Raw genomic sequence first — 22,289 nt, 5'->3', positions numbered from 1 at the left:
CGAGACAAGGATGCCCTCTATCACCACTCTTATTTAACATAGTACTGGAGGTCCTGGCCAGAGCAATCAGGCAAGATAAAGGAACAAAAGGAATCCAAATAGGGAGGGAAGAAGTGAAACTCTCGCTGTTTGCAGACAACATGATCTTATATATAGAAAAGTCCAAAGAATCCATTGGAAAACTCTTAGAAGTAATCAACAACTACAGCAAAGTTGCAGGGTATAAAATCAATTTGCATAAATCAGTAGCATTTCTATATTCTAACAACAAACTAACAGAAAAAGAAATCAAGAACACAATACCATTCACAATCGCAACAAAAGGAATAAAATACCTTGGGGTAAATTTAACTAAGGAAGTGAAAGACATATATAATGAAAATTACAAGGCCTTTCTGAAAGAACTGGATGACGGCATAAGGAGATGGAAAGATATTCCATGTACATGGATTGGAAGAATAAACATAATTAAAATGTCCGTTCTACCTAACGCAATCTACAGATTCAACGCTATCCCAATCAGAATCCTAGTGACATTCTTTACAGAATTAGAACAAAGAATCCTAAAATTTATATGGGGCAACAAAAGACCCCAAATTGCTAAAGCAATCCTGAGAAAAAAGAACAAAACGGGAGGCATTACAATCCCTGACTTCAAAACTTACTACAAAACTACAGTAATCAAAACAGCATGGTACTGGTACAAAAACAGATGCACAGATCAATGGAACAGAATTGAAAGCCCAGAAACAACACCACACATCTATGGACAGCTTATCTTTGACAAAGGAGCTGAGAACATACAATGGAGAAAAGAAAGTCTTTTCAACAAATGGTGCTGGGAAAACTGGAAAGCCATGTAAAAGAATGAAAAGTGACTATTCTTTTTCACTATTAACAAAAATAAACTCAAAATGGATCAAAGACCTAAAGGTGAGACCTGAAACCATAAGGCTTCTAGAAGAAAATATAGGCAGTACACTCTTTGACATCAGTATTAAAAGGACCTTTTCGGACACCATGTCTTCTCAGAGAAGGGAAACAATAGAAAGACTAAACAAATGGGACTTCATCAGACTAAAAAGTTTCTTCAAGGCAAATGAAAACAGGATTGAAACAAAAAAACAACCCCTTAACTGGGAAAAAATATTTGCAAGTCATATATCTGACAAAGGCTTAATATCCATAATATATAAAGAACTCTCACAACTCAACAACAAAAAAATCAAACAACCCGATCAAAAAATGGGCTGGAGACATGAACAGACATTTCTTCAAAGAAGATATATGGATGGCCAATAGGCACATGAAAAGATGCTCATCATCCACGATCATCAGGGAAATGCAAATCAAAACTACACTAAGATATCACCTTGCACCCATTAGAATGACAAAAATATCTAAATCTAATAGTAACAAATGTTGGAGAGGTTGTGGAGAGAATGGAACCCTCATACACTGCTGGTGGGAATGCAAACTAGTGCAGTCACTATGGAAAACAGTATGGAGATTCCTCAAAAAATTAAAAATAGAACTACCATACGATCCAGCCATTCCACTACTGGGTATCTATCCAAAGAGCTTGAAGTCAGCAATTCCACAAGTCCTATACACCCCAATGTTCATTGCAGCATTATTTACAATAGCCAAGACATGGAAGCAACCTAAGTGCCCATCAACAGATGAACGGATAAAGAAGTTGTGGTATATATATACAATGGAATACTACTCAGCTGCAAAACAGAACAAAATGATCCCATTTGCAAAAACATGGATGGACCTTGAGGGAATTACGTTAAGTGAAATAAGCCAGTTAGAGAAAGATAATCTCTGTATGACTCCACTCATATGAGGAATTTAAAAATATGGACAAAAAGAACATATTAGTGGCTACCGGGGGAAAGGTGGGGTGGGAGTGGGCACAAAGGGTGAAATGGTGCACCTACAACACAAATGACAAACATTAATGTACAACTGAAATTTCACAAGATTGTAACCTATCATTAACTCAATAAAATAAAAAACTACGCAAATTTGAAAGAAAAAATAGAATAGTGACATTTAGAATTGCAACAAAAAAATTAAATACCTAGGAATAAACTTAAGCAAAGAGCTGAAAGATCTCTGTGCTGAAAACTATAAAACACTGTTGAAAGAAACTGAAGAAAACAAAGAAATGGAAAGATATTCCATGCTCTTGGATTGGAAGAATTAACATAGTTAAAATATGCATACTTGCTAAAGCAATCTACAGATTCAATGCAATCCCTATCAATGTCGCAACAACATTTTTCACAGAAATAGAACAAAGAATCCTAAAATTTATACAGAACAACAAAAGACCCTGAATAGCCAAAGAAATACTGAGAAAAAAGAACACAGCTGGAGGTATCACATTCCCTGATTTCAAAATATGCTACAAAGATACAGTAATCAAAACAGCACGGTACTGGCACAAAAACAGACACACAGATCAATGGAACAGAATTGAGAGCCCAGAAATAAACCGACACATATATGGACAAAAGACACATATATGGACAACCAATTTTCGACAAGGGAGCCAAGAACACACAATAGAGAAAGGAAAGTCTCTTTAATAAATGGTGTTGGGAAAACTGGACAGCCACATGCAAAAGAATGACAGTAGACCATTATCTTACACCATGCACAAAAATCAACTCAAAATGGATTAAAGACTTGAATGTAAGATCTGAAACCACTAAACTTCTAGAAGAAAACATAGGCAGTATGCTCTTTGACATCGATCTTAGCAGGATTTTTTCAAATACCATGTCTCATCGGGGAGGGAAACAAAAGAAAAAATAAACAAATGGGACTACAGGAAACTAAAAAGCTTCTGCACAGCAAAGGAAACCATCAACAAAACAAAAAGATAACCTAACAATTGGGAGAAGATATTTGCAAACCATAGTTCAGATAACAGATTAATATTCAAAATATACAAAGAGCTCATACACCTCAACAACAAAACAACTAACAACCCAATTAAAACATGGGCAAAAGATCTGAACAGACATTTCTCTAATGAAGATATAAAGATGGAAAACAGGCACATAAAAAGATGTTCAACCGCATTAACTATCAAGGAAACGTAAATCAAAACTACAATGAGATATCATCTCGCTTCCGTCAAAATGGCTATAATTAACAAGACAGGAAACAATGAGTGTTGGAGAGGACATGGAATGAAAGGGACCCTTGTACACTGCTGGTGGGAGTGCAAACTGGTGCAGCCACTATGGGAAACAGTATGGAGATTCATCAGAAAATTAAGAATAGATCTACCATATAATCCAGCTATTCCACTGCCAGCTATTTATCCAAAGAAATTGAAAACACAAATGCATAAAGATACATTCACCCCTATGTTCAGTGCAGCCTTATTCACAATAGCCAAGACTTGGAAGCAACCTAGGTGCCCATCAAGGCACAAATGAATAAAGAAATGCGGTATATATACATAATGGAATACCACTCAGCCATAAAAAATGATGAAATCCGTCCATTTGTGACAACATGGATGGACCTTGAGGGTATTATGCTAAGTGAAATAAATCAGAGAGAGAAAGTCAAATACCTTATGATCTCACTCATAAGTAGAAGATAAAAATGACAAACAAACACATAGCAACAGAGATTGGATTGCTGGTTACCAGAGGGGAACTGGGGCCAGAGAGGGGCGAAAGGGGTGGTTAGGCACATGTGTGTGGTGATGGATTGTAATTAGTCTTTGGATGGTGAACATGATGTAATCTACACAGTATTCAAAATATATTACAATGTACACCTCAAATTTATATAACATTATAAACCAATGTTATTGCAATAGAAAATTTTTTTTAAATACAAATTAAATAAATAAATAAATAAATAAATAAAGATAATATTGAACTACTCCTAGTTTACCAGGACAAATGCCTTTTAGGCTTCTGCAGAAAGAATCACTGAGTCTGAAATCTATTTCTAAGGAAAATTTCCAGTTTTAACCAAAAATCCTATTTAATCGTGGTGCGTCTTAATACATTGCTGGATTGTTTTCATTCAGATATACTGAAGAATTTTCCATCTATATTTATAAATGAGTTTTTCACTTAGTATTCTTTTGTAATGTGCGCACTCTGGTATCAGAGTTGTGTTAGCTTTATAAAATGAATTGAGACTCTCTTTTTTTCTGCTTCATGGCAGCAATGGAAAGCTTGCTCATAAAGTCACCAGTAATAGGCCATTTGCCAAGATTTACAATCTCTCCCATGAATACTGGCCATAGTTACTTATCTCTTCTTCACTCTTTCAAAGAGTGTAAGTCCCTACATGAAAGGGGCGAAAGCTAATTCAGCTTTAGATGCCTAGACTCTCAGCAACCATTTACTAGCATAGTGATTCTCAAACATTGTCCACATTAAAAATCACCAGGAGAGCTTTTGAAAGTCCCAATGCCCAGGTCATATCCCTGAGGAATTAAATCAGAGTCTGAGGGTAACAGCCAGGTAGCAGTATTTTTTTTAAAGATCCCCAGGTGATTCCACTGCGAAGCAAGCTTTGATGACCACTGAAGTAGAACATTTCTTTTAATTTTGCAGAACTGTTTTTTAAATTTTACATTTGAAACTTTGTTTCAGATTCAAAATCATTCATTTACCTGATCTACATCACATGCAAGTCGAAGTAAAACAGGAAAAGTTCGCTTATAGAGCTGGTACATGGGTGGGGAACCCTGACCATCTTCAGGCATCTGAGTGGCTTTTCCCAACATAAACATAACCATGCTATGTAAAAATTCACAAGCTGCAACCTAAAACAGGCAAGGAGTTCAGCAAAGTTTAAGTTTGCATATTTACAAGAAATGTTACTCAGCCCTTTAAAAAGAAAAACTTCGTAGCAGATAGCTATCATACCCAAATATAAAATAACTGGCAGTAGCACTTCTTGTCGTATAACATTAATGCGTCTGTTCACTTTGATCTTTATGCAAGAGTTAAGAATTGAAATTTAAAAGTTTTAAATATTGGGTCTAATACATTCATAAGAAATATATTTCAACGCTGCCATATTACAGAACTGTGCTTCATTTGTTGGCACTATTTTCAACCTATCACTACTTTTAATAAAAATATTTTTGAAGCACTTTGGATATTTATGAATTAACATAAAAACTTGAGATTGTTTCTAATCTCCTAGGTTGAAGAGATAATCAAGCATAGACTGAAAATCACTTTTAAATGTCCTCTGTACTGCATTTTCTATTATGAAGAGTTTCTGATATATTAATGTTTTGCCAGGTTATTATCTATTAAGATGACTTATGATTAACTTTCATTTATCAATGACATGTGTTTCTGATAAATGAGTAGCTTTCTAATTACCATATTACAGAAAATACAAAATTAGTGATATTGGAATGGCTGAAGTATATTATCTATTTCCTAACGAATATGTCTCAAAACAATAGACTCTAAATAATGAGGAATGAAAAATAAAAGTACTTTAGTCTGCCTGTCACTAGCTGAAAGAGCTAACTCGGTGACCCGAGGCAGGAATAGATCCAGATAAATGACAGGCTTCATCTCCATAAATGGTACTGCAAAACGGAGTCTTTTTTCTCTGTCCCATGCCACACACTTCTTCATCATTTCATCTGATGATGCAGCTGTTAAAGAAGATTAAGAGTGTTTTTTCATTCAAAATCTTAGTTTTAATACCAATGGCTCTACAATTCATTAGTGAACACAGAATGCAGTTATACTTTTCAGTTAAGCACTTCACTAACCTTTCCCTTTTTGTTTTGTTTTACCTCAGACATGTAATTACAACACTGGAAATCACTGATATACTATTTCTAAATTTGATTTAAAGTAAAAGTATTTTTAAACAAGTCTAACAGTCTGGAATGTTTAATTTTTAATTTCACTAAGAGTTACTAAATGTATTCTGTGGAAAAGTGAAAAATGAACATTTTTATTAAAAAATTCCTCTTTTACAGGGCCAGCCCTGTGGCCAAGTGGTTAATTTCACTCAATCCACCTCGGCAGCCCAGGGTTTTGCTGGTTCGGATCCTAAGCACAGACATGGCACTGCTTGTCAAGCCATGCTGAGGCGGCATCCCACATGCCACAACCAGAAGGACTCACAACTAAAAATATGCAACTATGTACCGGGGGCTTTGGGGAGAAAACGGAAAATTAAAATCTTTAAAAAAAATTTTTAACACTTTTTTCCCAATTATAGGCTCTAATTTCCTAAATAAGCAAAAGTCACCAGTATATTTAATATAAAACTCCACAAGTAAAAATACAGATGGAATTTTTACTAATCAAAAACATTAATTCTTATCAAAAACAACCTAAAAATATCCAAATATAAAGAATATCAGGTTTAAAAAAGATTAACTTTGAATACCTGACACAATGTTTAATATAGAAAAGAATGTCAACTTAAATTCTATTTCAAAGTGGAAAACATTCTTCACCAATCAAACTAGAATATTTTTCCTGCTAGTGTATTGAATTATTCAGATTGCATGAGGACAAGAAAAGTATTTCATTAAGTAAACATTATTCTTTGTAATCTTACTTGAAAATATATACATCATATATAGGAGCAAATGTATGTGATTATCATGATATCAGAATATACCATGATCTATATACAGCCAAATTAAAGTACAAACATACATACCAAGGTTCATTTATGTTAAGGAAAGTTTACCTGTTACGAGATTCTTGTTTATTTGTCCTCCTAGAGAGCCAAGTATCCGTACTACTCTAATCCTCACTTCTTCTAAGGACAGTGCTTCATTCTGCAAATGTGAACAACTGTATTACATGTGATGATAACTGAGTTAAAAATTAAAGAGAATTATCACAGGAAAGAAAAACTATTTTAAACCCTCTCCATTGTGTTAATGTCGCCCAATGTTCATCATATCCTACATAGTACTGCTGTAATTTTATTGCAAATTTGTGAAGAGAAGTCAGATCTCTTCCAATTTTGCAGTTAGATTCCATTTCCTAGGCCAGCAGTTCCAAAGTTTTGGCAGGGCTTTTTGGACCCATAAAAATACTGTGGATCCCCAAAGAGCTTTTGCTTATTTGGGTCATATTTATCAATATTTATTATATTAGAAGTTAAAGCTTAAAAATTATTTAAATGTTTATTATTTTACTTAAAAATACTAACCCATTACAAATTAACAAGTAAGATATTTTAGGAACAGTGACTGTATTTTCCAAATAAACAAACAGAAAACTTCACGTAAGTGGCACTGTTTTACATATATAAAAATCTCTCTATTTTTTAGTTTACTATAAGACAGCTCCAGTAATACGTTGTTAGGACTGTAGTTGGAAAAGGGAGGAGCATTTTAATAGTCTTTTTAGATAATCATGCTTATTCTTTGATACACTCCAAAAGTGAACATGTAGTAGTTTCTTAAAGGTTAGTTACAATGTGGAATCGGAAACCTTATCAATGAATTTTATGTAGTCTATTAGATTATAAAATACCATGGTTTATCATTAACTTTGAGTGGATTTTTAATCCATCCATGATTTGGTAACATAATATATTGCTCATCTGAAAATATTGTTTCCCTGGGTTATGCAGATCTTCCAAATGTTGGCACGTTTCATTTTATATGCAAAAATCACATTTATTAATATCACCACCAATCTCATCAGAAAAATCTTTAAGTACTGAGAAGTCATCAAGCTCATGGTGATGGTTACAAGTTTTCCAAAATTTTAATTTTCACTTAACTGCTTGAATTTTACCACTGACAACACTCTCACACATTTTCTTTGAAATGACAGGCTCACTCTCTTTATTTTAGAGAAAATGTCTGCCAAATACTGAATAGCTAGTTTGTCTGTCACTTGTTCTTTCAAGTAAATATGGTATTCATGAAAAAAGTGGCTATGTTAACTCACAGCTCAAAGCATGATACAAGTGCTTTTCCTGAAGACAACTGTCATATTTCACTATGCAGCAGACTGCTTTATGTCTACCTCCTGTTTCATCACACAGAATACCAAAAAACATGTGCTCAAAGGTCAAGGTTTAATAAAGTGCTAAGGAACCAAGAGTGTTACCCATTACTACACCATACTACAAATGTCAATGAGTAAAAATAGTTTTGCCTTGCACCAGGAGCCCCCAGGGGTTCGCACTTCGAACTGCTCTCCTAGGGAATAGGGGTCATGTATCTGTAGAGAAATTTTATTCGAAAACTAGAGAAATGCTCAAGTAATTTCACCTTGCTTTACTTATATGTCATAATACAATAAAACAATTTTAGACAACCATTTCTATTTCATTCAAGTCTCTCAATCGAAAACTGTCAAAAAAATGACACAGGAAAAAGTTACCCTGGTTTGCTTTATCAGTTCTAGACATTAAAAGTGTTTCAAATTTTAGTTTTCACTTCATATATAAAATAGATATTTTCCTTACACTAATTCAGTTTTCTCTATTTACATTATTTTTTCCTATTACATTTTATGCCACATCTAAAAAAACTGGTCTGAAGAAATTATCACTGAAAAAAACACAAAAATTGGCATGAATCGAACTTGACAAAATGATATGCTTAAGATCTAATCATTAAATGAGTCAATCTTACATATCCAAAATATCAGTATTCCAGCTGCCTATTGAATACAAACTGTATTACTTATTATCCACTAAATACATTTGAAGGTTGAGATGAACAGAAAAACAAGATCAAGACAATAGTTAATATAGTTTACATTTTTACTGCTAAAAATATATTGAAATTATTTCTATATTGTACTCGAATTTATATGTAAGAATAACTAACATTTTAAATGAAGATTTTTACTTTGCACAAGCATTAGAATCTGATCGCGGCATTATTTAAGGTAAAGAAAATGCAAGGAATTTCTTACTGATGAAATGCTCTTTGTCTTTGTCAGATGTTTTAGCACAACTTTATTAAATCCTTTCTGGGCAGCCCGAGAAAGTGCTGACACTTGCCAGCTATTCTTGGTCTCATCTGCCAAAAGGAAACAAAAATCATTTTTAAACAGTATTCATGGGGCCAGCTCTGTGACCAAGTGGTTGGGTTCATGTGCTCCGCTTCAGCAGCCCAGGGTTTCGCCAGTTCAGATCCTTGGCACAGACATGGCAACACTCATCACCCTTATTGAGGTGGTGCCCCATCTAGCACATCCAGAAGGACCTACAGCTATGTACTGGGGAGCTTTGGGGAGAAGAAGAAGAAAAAGAAAAAAAAAGGTTAAAAAAAACCTATCAAAAAAATTTTAAAAATAAATAGCATCCATTCATTTATTTGATGAATACTAGGGAGAACACACTACATTGCCAAATAGAGACATTAAAATCAATTTTAATTACAATTAAAAAATCAAGTTTCTAGGGGCCGGCCCCATGGTCAGGTGGTTAAGTTCGTGTGCTCTACTTCAGCAGCCCAGGGTTTCGCCAGTTCAGATCCTGGGCGCAGACCTAGCATGGCTCATCAAGCCCTGCTAAGTGGCATCCCACATAGCACAACCATAAGGACCTACAACTAGGATATACAACTATGTACTGGGGGACTTTGGGGAGAAGTAAAAAAAAGACTGGAAACAGACTTTAGCTCAGGGCCAATCTTTAAAAAAAAAACAAATTATGTTTCTAGAACAAAAAATATTAACAGTGGTTTTCTTGCTTTTAAATACCCGAGTCTACTAAAAGAAGCATGGTTCCTTGGAGAACTGGCTAATTCGAGATTGGGCAGACTTGTACTTATAAGAAGAGCCTGAATCATCTGTGTTGCCAGGAAGTAAGAAATTGCTCAAAGAAAATAAGCCTGCTCCCACTTCTTAGACACAAGCCAAATCTCAGACAATCTGAGCACCAAAGTCAGTAATAACAGTAAAAGATCAGACCCAGGGGGCCGGCCCCGTGGCCAAGTGGTTAAGTTTGCACGCTCTACTTCGGTGGCCCAGGGTTTCACCAGATCGAATCCTGGGCATGGACATGACACCGCTCAACAAGCCATGCTGAGGTGGCAACCACATGCCACAACTAGAAGGACCCACAACTAAAAATACACAACTATGTACCAGGGGGCTTTCGGGAGAAAAAAGAAACATAAAATCTTTAAAAGATTAGACCCACAGAAAAAATAAGAATACACAAGTCCCAACTGATATAAATAAATAAATAGTTGAGAAAATAAAGTTATTTCTTACACCTGAATGCCAACCAGTATAAAAGGAATGATGGAGTTTGAAAATCACCGTTTTGCAACTATCATTGTAACAAGTGACTCAGGAAGAATCATCAATGGATACTAAATCTGTTATGGTGAAAGCTCAATGAGGAACAGAATATTTAGTTGTGAGTACCTTCCTATAAATTATTTTTTGAAAACAATCATAAACTTATAGAAAATCTGAAAGTATACACAAAACTTTCCTTTTCTGAATCACTTAAGGGTAAGTTACCAACCTGATACCCCATCACCTCTGAAAACTTCAGTGTGTATTTCCTACAAGGACATTCTCCTACATAACCAGCATGCAACTATCCAGATCAGGACAGTGACCTTGACACACTACCCACATTTAATCCTCAGCCCCATTCAGGTTCCAGCATTGATCCTAATAATATCTTTAGCCCAGAACCACAAGTTACATTTAGTTGTTCTATCATTTAGTCTCCTTGAAACTGAAAGAGTTCTTCAGTCTTTCCTTGAATTTCATGATTTGGACATTTCAAAAGTCATATGCCAGAATTTTGTACACTGTCCCTCTATCTGGGTTTGTCTGTCTTCTCGTGATTAGATTCAGGTTATAGGAACTAGGTGTAACATCTTACTAGTTCCTTTATTAACTATAACGTTAAATAAAATCTTTGATACATGTTCATTTTATATCAGTGTAGAGTCATAACTTATAGCTATGAAGTTATTTTTCACTAGTTCTGGAAATGCCTAGAAAAGTAAGCTGCATTGCTGAAGGACACCTCACAGGTAGTTTAATCCCAGCATGGCTTTTCTTGCCTCCCAGAAATGAACCCCAAATGACAATAAAACCTCACCTCTGCTTTCTGGTTCTCTAGCTCTCCTTTCTAAGATTTTGTGTTTTTGGTTTACTTATGCCCAATAAGCTAATCCCCATGGGTGGCAGCAATGACTGAGAATTTTGGTTTATGGTCTGCTGACCATTTGGTGACCTTCTGTGGGCAGATGTTACAGATCTACTCTTTGATGGGCCAAAGATGAAAGGAGGACCTGGTTTTTAGCCTTTTTAAAATTTTTTGGAGTCCAAGTTAGTTAAGAATTTTGTACACTGGGAAAAACGCTCTTACTATCTGGACTGGTCAGTGTTGTGTCTGTGTGCCTCTTGAGCTATGATTCAAATTGCAGAACTGAAGCTATAAGCTCTCCAGGTGTCTGTGTATCTATGTGCCTGAATTGAGAAAGGCCTTTACTTCTTATGTGTGTAATGTTATCTTATATTTAAAGGGTACTAATAAATTAGATTATAAAGCCTCTTAAATTAAAGGAGCTCTGTTCTGACTTATTTATACAAATAACTAAGTACACAAAATGAATGTTCCTAAAATTCTCTGAAAATAAGGAAATTGCACTGAAAATGCTTTAAATATGCCAGATTTTTTTTAAAAACTTACAGAAACTAACTAGGGAGGATTTCAGGAATCAATATTCACATAATTAAGGCAGATGTTTCATAAATGAGAAGTTTAATAATTTTGGTTTAGATAAAAGAAATGTGTTTTTTCTATCAGTGTTAACTATAATACAAGTGTACATCTTATTCCACTTGGGTTTGTTTTTCCTATACTTATTCAGGCTCACTAAGCCAATAAGCTAACATTATCTTTCATAACATTTTTTTATTGTGCTATAAGACACATAATACAAAATGTATTCTTTTAACCATTTTTAAGTATACAATTAAGAGGTATTAATTACATTCCCAATGTTGTGCAACCATCACCACCATCAATCTCCAGAACATTTCATCATTACAAACAGTCCTACATAACTTTTAAGATTATGAAAAATGTAGTAATTTTATGTGAACTAAACTGAATCATTATGTCAACAAACTTTTTATCTCCCCAGTAATTATATTTTTTAGCATATCGCTAGATGGTAACTTCCAAGGTATGCAGGTAACTAGAAACCTTGGACTGACAGATTGAATTAATGGATAATCATTGGATGTCCAGATATTTTCTAAGTAAAAGAGAATACTAGAACACTGATTACGAAGAACCATTTTAAGTTTATGTTCTTTTCTTGTTTTTATGGGCCACAACAAGGCTGTAATATGGGGTCATGTAAATGAACGTGTGAGTGTTGTCACTGGAGCTGTACAGGGATGGATGTGGTACAGACAGTGGTATCTACTGTGTGTGCCCAGGGCTCTGTGAATCTGGAAACTCCACGTGTATGGCACACAATTCTCAATTATCCACTCTAAGGTTTCTGTGTGAAAGAGATGTTTGGTAATAAGTAATACTAATGAGTGGTGGAGGCTATCATAGAAGTAATAGTGCAGAAATACAATTGTGGGTGTGCTTTTGACTTTCAAGGGAGTAGTGTAGTCTCTTCATAAAGCAGTGAGTCTTGGGCTTTTGGTGTCTGGATCTCTTTGTACAACTCTGATTTACTAAGGACCCCACAGATCTTTGTTTATGTGGGTTAGAACTAGCAACAGTTGCCATAATGGAAACAAAAGCTACATTTTAAAGACTTACAGATTTATTTGAAGGTCACATGTGAACATGTATAACCTCTGAGTATTACTTTGAAAACAGTTTGATCTCATGGACCTCTCAGAGAGAACTGCTGTTTTAAACTTGTTTCAGTTTGTTCCAGAATATGAAAGAGCATAATCAAGGACACAACTTGGAAAGGGAATATCTGAGTCTGAAAAGAAGCTATGAAGTAAGTTATATTTTTAGCAAAACTCACTCAATCTTAAAGGATGCACTTTTATGGTTTACTAATCAATGCCTTTGTCACTAATATGAAAAGTTATTCTCTACTTTCTCTGTAATCTGTCAAGATAACAAAAATTCAGTGTCTTATGAGAATAACTTTCTGAGCTTTATGCTGACTTCATTACCTAAAACAGAAGATTCAGGTCTTGCATCTTTGGCAGAAGTGGCACAGAGTACCGCTGCATCCTTCTCAGCAAATCATATCAGGAGGCATGTGTTATCAATTGGTCCCACGACTGACCAATAGGCTGAGGAGGTGTCTGCCAGGTGTCTCCAATGTTAAGTTGCTACTTTTACCCTTGATAATTAACACACGTTGTGGGGTGAGGTACTTTACTGTATATACAGTAGGCAGAATTTTAAGACAGCCCTATGACCTCCCCCCTGGTGTTACCCTACAATTGTGTACTGTTATATAACAAAAGGGAGGTTATCCAGTTGGGCCTAACTAACCACACGAACTCCTTAAGAGCACAGGGTTTTCTCAAGATCACAGAAGAGGAAGTCAGAGAGATTCAAAGCATTAGAAGGATTTAAAGTGCATTGCTGGCTTTAAAGATGAAGGAGGCAATATGCAAGGACCAAGGAGAGGCCTTCAGGAGCTGAGAAAAAGCCCTGAACATCAGCGAGCAAGGAAATGGGAACCTCAGATCCTGCCAACAACCTGAATGAGCCTGGCAGAAAATTCTTACCCAGAGTTTCCAGACAAGAGCCCAGCCCAGCCAACACATTGATTTCAGCCTTATGAGACCTTGAGTAGAGGAAGGCTGGGCCCACCTGGACTTCTGACCCACAAAACTGTGCAATAACAGATGGATGTTGTTTCAAGCTAATACATCTGTGGTAACTTACTGCATACCATGGAAAAACACTATGAATCTTCCAATTTACTCATTTCATTTATTTATATTTGTACACACTGAAAATTTCCTATTTAAAAATCAGAAATGGAAGAGGAGAAATTATAATGGACACCACAGAAATACAAAGGATTATAAAAGAAAATCATGAAAAGCTATACACCAACAAATTGCATAATCTAGAAGAAATGTATAATTATTAGAATCATATAACTTTCCAAAACTGAATTAATAATAGGGGATCTGAATTAACAATAAATGGGGAATCTGAATAGACCAATCATTATTCATGATTGACATGATTTCCTATATAGAAACCATAAAGAATGCAGCAAAAAACTATTACAAATAATTAATCAATATGGTAAAGTTGCAGGGTGCAAAATCAACAAACAAAACTCAGTGGTATTTCTATACACTAACAACGAACTAATACAAAGAGAAATCTAGAAAACAGTCTCTTCTACAATCACAACAAAAATAATAAAATACCTAGGAATAAATTTAACCAAAGAAGTGAAAGATCTATACACTGCAAACTATAGGACTCAGTTGAAAGAGATCAAAGACGACACAATGAAAGGGAAAGATAGCCCATGCTCATGGATTGGAAGAATTAACACAGTCAAAATATTCACCTTAACTAAAGCAGTCTACAGGTTCAATGCAAGCCCAATCAGTATCCCAATGATATTTTTCACAGAAATAGAACAAAGGATACTAAAACTTATGCACAACAGAAAAAGACCCCAAAGAACCAGAGCAATCCTGAGAAAAAGGAACAAAGCTGTAGGTATCACACTACCTGATTTGAAAATACACCACAAAGCTATAGTAATCAGAAAACCATGGTACTGGCAGAAAACCACATACACAGATCAATGGAACAGAATTTAGGCCCAGGAATAAAACAACACATTTATGGACATACAAGGGAGAAAGAAAAGTCTCTTCAGTAAACAGTGTTGGGAAAACTGGACAGCCACATCTAAAGAAAGAAAGTACACTATTCTCTGACACCATAGAAAAAAATTAACTCTAGGAGTGACGTTAGCGTCATGGCAGAGTGAGCTTGCCCAGGACTCCCTCTCCACCAACATACAACAAAAAGGAGCAACCATATTCCAACAAAAAATATCCCAATAGCACAGGAATCCTAGGAGACCAAAGGCAGCCAAACAACGGAGGGTGGAGAGGCTGGAGCGCACCTCAGAGAAACTGGAACCGGGTAAGAGAGGACTTTGCTCCCTCCCCTAAAGACTGGGATTGCTGCCATGGGAGGCTCCTTGAGTGAAGGAGTAGGGGAGGGGTCGTGCATCTGCAGGATCACCCAGGACTCCCTAGCACCCTTGCATCCTAGAGGGAAGCCCCCTAACAGGGCCAAAGCTTTCGGGTGCAATGACCTCATCAATCCAACACCTCAGAGGACCACACAGAGAGAGGTGATCGAGAAACCCGGCTCTGCACGCAAGAGAAAGTGCTCCCCGCAACACACGCTGTGCTGTGCCATCTCAACTGAAGGCGGAGGGATCAGAATATGCGGCTCTCGACCCCCATCTAGTGGTTATAGGCTGTAACTTCAAGCAAATAATATCACTATGCAGAGAAGTTGTTCTTCCAGCATCAAACAATTCATAAAAGCTCCAGACAAGGAAAACAATAAATACACAGAATTATGTCCTGAGGACGTGGAAATAAGTAAACTAGACAACAATTAATTCAGAATAGCTATCGTCAAGAAACTCAGTGAGATAAAAGAAAATATAGAGAAAGAATTCAGAAAGTTCTGGAATTACTTCACAAAACGGATTGAAAATATAAAGAAGAATCAATCAGGAATACTAGAGATGAAAAATAGAATGGATCAGATAAAACAAAATACAAATTCCCTGAATGCTCATGTGGACACCATAGAGTAGCAAATCAGCACAATCGAAGATAGACAGGTTGAATGGCTCCAGACAGAGGAAGAGAGAGAACTGAGATTAAAACGAAATAAAGAAAATCTCTAAGAAATAGCCAACACGATGAGGAAACGCAACATAAAGAATTATAGGTATCCAAGCAGGTGAAGAAAAGGAGAATGGAGCAGAAAGTGTGCTCAAAGAAATAATAGCAGGGGACTTCCCAAACCTAGGAAATGAGAGAGAGATGTGTGCAGGAAGCTTTCAGATCTCCTAGATATGTCAATGTAAAAAGACCTACTGAAAGGTATATAGTAGTAAAACTGGCAAAAATGAATGACAAAGAAAGAATACTCAGGGCAGCAGGGCAGAAGAAAATAACCTACAAAGGAACCCCTATCAGACTTTCAGCAGGTTTCTCTGCAGAAACCTTACAAGCTAGGACAGATTGGAATGACATTCAAAATTCTACAAGATAAAAATCGTTAGCCAAGAACACTCTATCCAGCAAAAATATCCTTCAGATACGCGGGACACATTAAGTCCTTCCCAGACAAACAAAAGCTAAGGGACTTCCTAGCCACGAGCACACCCACAACAAGAAATCCTCAAGAAGGCCCTCATACCTGAAAAAAGAAAAAGAGGGAGAAAGGGGTCACAAAACACAGAGTAAGGAGACAAATAGAACCAGAATAAGATAGCAAATACTCAACTATAGCATTAGGATAAAGAGAAGGAAAACACCAAAAACAAAGAAAATCTTGTCACTTTCACCACAACTCACAACGCAAGTTGGAATAAGACATGAAAAGAATAACTTAGGAGGGGAGGAGGAAAGGGAGTGATTCAGTTTAGGCTAAGGAAATAAGAGGCCACCAGAAAATGGACCATGTTATGCATGAGATTCTGAATATAAACTTCATGGTAGCCACTAAACTAAAAAAGCAAAACAGAGACACAAAAAATGAGTAAGGAAAAATCTAAGAAACACAACATAAGAAACTGCAGAAGTCAATGCATAGACCAAAACACAAAGGACAAGAAACAAAGGAAATGCAGGAAAACTGGAAGATGAGTAACAGAATAACAGCATTAAGCCCTCATACATCAAAAATCACCCTCAATGTAAATGGACTGAACTCTCCAATACAAAGACACAGAGTGGCAAGATGGATTAAAGAACAAGATCCAACAATTCTGTGCCTCCAGGAAACACACCTGAGCTCCAATGTGAAATACAGGCTCAGAGTGAAGGGGTGGGAGATTATACTCCCAACTAATGGCAAACAAAAGTAAGCATGTATCACAACAGTTATATCAAACAAAGTAGTTTTCAAGCTAAGGCACGTAAAGACAGACAAAGAGGGTGAGTATATAATGATCAAAGGGACGATACATCAAGAAGAAATAACACTTATAAATATCGATGCACCCAACACAACAGCACCAAAGTTCATAAAGCAACTATTAACAAACCTAAAAGAAGATATCAAAAATAACACAATAGTAGGGGACCACAACACCCCACTCACATCATCCACAAAGAAAATCAGCAAGACAACAGTGAAATGAAACGAAAAGCTAAAACAGTTGGACATAACACACATATATAGAACACTCCATCCAAAAACAGCAGAATACACATTGTTCTCAAATGTGCACAGAACATTCTCAAGGATAGACCATATATTGGGAAAGAAGGCAAGCCTCTATAAATTTAAAAAAATGAAATAATAACAAGCATCTTCTCAGATCATAGCTATAAAAAATTAATTAAAATAAAAAAGCTGAGAAAGGGACACAGATGTGGAGACGAAACAACACGCTATTGAACAAGGAATGGATCACTGAAGAAATTAAAGAAGAAATCAAAAGATATCTGGAGACAAATGAAAACGATAACATGCCATACCAACTCATATGGGATACAGCAAAAGCTGTACTAAGAGGGAAATTCATCGCAATACGGGCACATCTAAACAGACAAGAAAAATCCCAAATAAGCAATGTGAAATTACAGCTAACTGAATGAGAAAAACAAGAACAAACAAAGCCCAAAGTCAGCAGTAGGAGAGAAATAATAAAAATGAGTGGAAATAGATGCTATTGAAACAAAAAAGGCAGTAGAAAGGGTCCATGAAACAAAGAGCTGGTTCTTTGAAAAGATAAATAAAATTGACAAAGCCCTAGCCAGACTTACAAAGAAAAAGAGAGAAAGCTCAAATAAACAAAATCAGAAAGGAAAGAGGAGAAATAACAACAGACTCCACAGAAATACAACAGATTATAAGAGAATACTATGAAAAACTATATGCCAACAAAATGGATAACCTAGAGGAAATGGAGAAAATCTTGGACTCCTACAATCTCTCAAGGCTTAGTCAAGAAGAAGCAGACAATTTGAACAGACGAATCACAAGGAAAAAGATTGAAACCTCAATCAAAAGCATCCCAAAGAATAAAACCCCAGGAACAGCCGGCTTTCCTGGGGAGTTCTACCAAACTTTCAGACAGGATTTAATACTTATACTTTTCAAGCTATTCCAAAAAACTAGGAAGGATGGAACAATTCCTAACACATTCTACGAGGCCAACATCACACTGATACCAAAGCCTAACAAGGACAGCACAAAAAAGGAGAACTAAAAGCCAATATCACAGATGAACACAATGCAAAAATCCTCAACAAAATTTTGGCAATCAAATTCAGCAATACATCAAAAGGATCATACATCATGATCAATGGGGATTCATCCCAGGGACACAGGGATGGTAAAACATCCGCAAATCAATCAATGTGATACACCACATCAACAAACGGAGGAATAAAAAGCACATGATCATCTCAATAGATGCAGAGAAAGCATGTGACAAGACCCAACAGCAATTTATGATAAAAACTCTGAACAAAATGGGGATAGAAGGAAATTACGTCAACATAATAAAGGCCATATATGACAAACTCACAGCCAACACCATACTTAATGGCGCAAAAGTAATCACCATTCCCCTAAGAAAAGGAACAAGACTAGGATGCCCTCTATCACCACTCTTATTCAACATACTACTGGAGGTTTTGGCCACAGCAATTAAGCAAGAGAAAGGAATAAAAGGAATCCAAATGGGGACAGAAGATTTGAAACTCGCTGTGTGCAGACGACATGATCTTATACATAGAAAACCCCAAAGAATCCATCGTAAAACTTTTAGAAATAATCAACAGCTACAGCAAAGTTGCAGGGTATAAGACCAACTTACGTAAATCAGTAGCATATCTATACTCCAATAATGAAGTAACGGAGAAAGAACTCAAAAACACAGTACAATTCACAATCGCAACAAAAAGAATAGAACACCTTGGGGTGAATTTAACTAAGGAAGTGGAAGACATATATAATGAAAACTAAAAGGCTTTCCTGAAAGAAACTGATAATAACGTATAGAGATAGAAAGGCATTCCATGCACATGGATTGGAAGAATAAACACAGTTAAAATGTCCACACTATCTAAAGCAATCTACAGATTCAATGCCATCCCAATCAGAATCCCAATGACATTCTTTACACAAATAGTACAAAGAATCCTAAAATTCATATGGGGCAACAAAAGACCCCAAATTGCTAAAGCAATCCTGAGAAAGAAGAACAAAGCTGGAGGCATCACAATCCCTGACTTCAAAACATACTACAAAGCTACAGTAATCAAAACAGCATGGGACTGGTACAAAAACAGGCAAACAGATCAATGGAACAGCATTGAAAGCCCAGAAACAAAGCCACACATCTATGGACATCTGTCTTCAACAAAGTAGCTGAGTGCATACAATGGAGAAAAGAAAGTCTTTTCAACAAATGGTGCTGGGAAAACTGGAAAGCCACATGTAAAAGAATGAAAATTGACCATGCCTTTTCGTCATTCACCAAAATAAACTCAAAATGGATCAAAGATCTAAAGGTAAGGCCTGAAACCATAAGGCTTCTAGAAGAAAAGAGAGGCAGTACACTCTTTGACATCAGTATTAAAAAGATCTTTTCAGACACTATGTCTTCTTAGACAAGGGAAACAACAGAAAGAATAAACAAATGGGGCTTCATCAGACTCAAGAGCTTCTTCAAGGCAAAGGAAAACAGGATTGAAACAAAAAAAACCCACTAATTGGGAAAAAATATTTGCAAGTCACATATCTGACAAAGGGTTAATCTCCATACTAGATAAATAACTCACACAACTCAACAACAAAAAACATTAAACAACCCAATCAAAAAATGGGCAGGGGACATGAACAGACATTTCTCCAAAGAAGGTATACATATGGCCTATAGGCATATGAAAAGATGTCCATCATCGCTGATCATCAGGGAAATGCAAATCAAAACTACACTAAGATATCACCTTACACCCATTAGAATGGCAAAAATAACCAAAACAGAAAGTAACAAATGTTGGAGAGGTTGTGGAGAAGGAACCCTCATACACTGCTGGTGGGAATGCAAACTGGTGCAGCCACTATGGAAAACAGTATGGAGATTTCTCAAAAAATTAAAAACAGAGGAGAAGATCCAAGATGGCGCCGTGAGTAGTCCTCTTTGTCTCTCCCCCTTCGACTCTACAATTATTTGGACACTTATCGCTTGACAAAGGATATCCAGACAGCATCTCAGGACGTCTGAGATACCCACGCGACTATACATCGGAAGGCGGACAGACTTTCCTCCGGGAGGATGTGGAAATAGGTGAAAACTCTCCGACCCCGACCGAGCAGCCTACTACCCGCAAGCGGCTTTCTTCCAACGGACGCCCACAGAGGATCTACACACATCTAGGGCAGGAGCGAGCACACAACAGAGGAGCGACGGTGGAAACAGGTGACCAGAACCCTACCTAAACCCCCCGCAATTACTCCTAAACGCAGAGGGAAACTTTGGAGTTGCACACCTGACCCCGCGGGGAGAGTCTCTCCCCACCATTGGCGGGGAGACCCCGCCTGGTGTTCGCGGCGCCCGGAGGGTCCCAGAGAGAGTCGCTGAGGGTACGGAGGTCTCCCAGCTGCCGTTGCCCGCCCCGTGGGACTAGGGATTGCCGGAGATCTCGGAGAGGACTGGGGCTGGGGGAAGTTCCATAGGCCTGCTCTGCGCCCCGGAGGGGACGTTACAGAATTCTGCCCGGGCAGCAGACAAAACTCTCTGTCTGCCATTAGTGAAGGGGCCACGCCCAGCACTCAACTCCGGGAAAGCCCCGGAGAGAATCCGAGAGGGCGGGGCGACCCCCAGCTGCCATTGCCCGCCCCGTGGGACTAGGGATTGCCGGAGATCTCGGAGAGGACTGGGGCTGGGGGAAGTTTCAAAGGCCGGCTCTGCGACCCGGAGGGGAAGCTCCAGAGTTCTGCCCCGGCAGCAGACAAAACTCTCTGTCTGCCATTAGCAGAGGGGCCACGTCCAGCATTCACAGCTCCGGGAGAGTCCCGGAGAGAATCCCAGAGGTCGGGGCGACCCCCAGCTGCCGTTGCCCGCCCCGTGGGACTAGGGATAGCCAGAGATCTTGGAGAGGACTGGGGCTGGGGGGAGTTCCAGAGACCCAGCTCCGCAGCCTAGGGGGAAACCCTACAGGCTCACAGCAGCCTTAGGGAAAGCCTCTGCACAGCACCAGTAGAAGGCACCCAGCCGGCAGCCACAAGGCTGGAAGACCCCAGGGCAAAAGCAGCATAGCTAGGTGAACTAACCACAGACTGTAGAAGATGCCAATAGCTCTCCTGCGACCCATAGAGGACAAGTGAGATTTTGTGGGTGCCGACAGCAACGGAGCAACAAATGTAAGTGATCCCACCCCTGGCCGCTGGAAAAGCCCATAACACCGTTGCAGACCCCAAGGAGGGAGCACATCTAGGTGGGCTGCAACAGTAGGCACCAGCAGCCTGAAGCCCCCGTGTGACGGCCCCCACGGCAGAGGAGAGAATCCAAAGGACCACTGTGGCTACGAGGAGGGGCCCAGGCCCAGTTAGCAACTGCGGACAGGGTTCCTGGTTGGTGCTGTATAAACAGCTGTTCTCCCACCGCAGCAGCTGAAACAAGTGAAAGGAGCAACTAAACTCTATCTCCATACAGAGGCACAAATCAACAACATCAAGCAATATGAAAAAATACATTAAGTTTCCAGAACAGAAAGAAAGTAACAAATACACAGAAAACAATCCCAAAGAAAATGAGATATATAACCTAAATGATGATGACTTCAAAACAGCCATCATTAAAATACTCAATGAGTTAAGAGAGAATTCTGACCGACAACTCAACGAGTTCAGGAGCTATGTCACAAAAGAGTTTGATACGATAAAGAAGAACCAAACAGAAATATTGGAAATGAAGAACACAATAGAGGAGATTAAGAAAAATCTAGATGCTCTGCACAGTAGGGCCGATAATATGGAGGAAAGAATTAGCAATTTGGAAGATGGCAATATAGAATTGCTGCAGGCAGAGGAGGAGAGAGAAGCAAGACTTAAAAGAA

General features: G+C 37.7%; 1 protein-coding gene across 1 annotated transcript in view; it reads right to left on the bottom strand.

Moving 5' to 3' along the window:
* The window catches only part of PRKDC (protein kinase, DNA-activated, catalytic subunit), a 216,425-nt gene that overhangs the window by 150,093 nt on the left and 44,043 nt on the right, over positions 1 to 22,289 (bottom strand). Inside the window, exons 22-25 of the mRNA XM_044744138.2 lie at positions 8,928 to 9,034; positions 6,730 to 6,820; positions 5,508 to 5,671; positions 4,664 to 4,816 (exon numbers count right to left, since the gene is read on the bottom strand). Coding sequence (XP_044600073.2) covers positions 4,664 to 4,816; positions 5,508 to 5,671; positions 6,730 to 6,820; positions 8,928 to 9,034 — 515 coding nt within the window. The remainder of the gene's footprint in view (positions 1 to 4,663; positions 4,817 to 5,507; positions 5,672 to 6,729; positions 6,821 to 8,927; positions 9,035 to 22,289) is intronic.

The sequence above is a fragment of the Equus asinus genome, chromosome 12 (genome assembly GCF_041296235.1).
Source record: "Equus asinus isolate D_3611 breed Donkey chromosome 12, EquAss-T2T_v2, whole genome shotgun sequence".
Lineage (NCBI taxonomy): Eukaryota > Metazoa > Chordata > Mammalia > Perissodactyla > Equidae > Equus > Equus asinus.
Note: the sequence above shows the minus strand (reverse complement) of the source record. Positions and strands in the feature narration are given on the sequence as shown.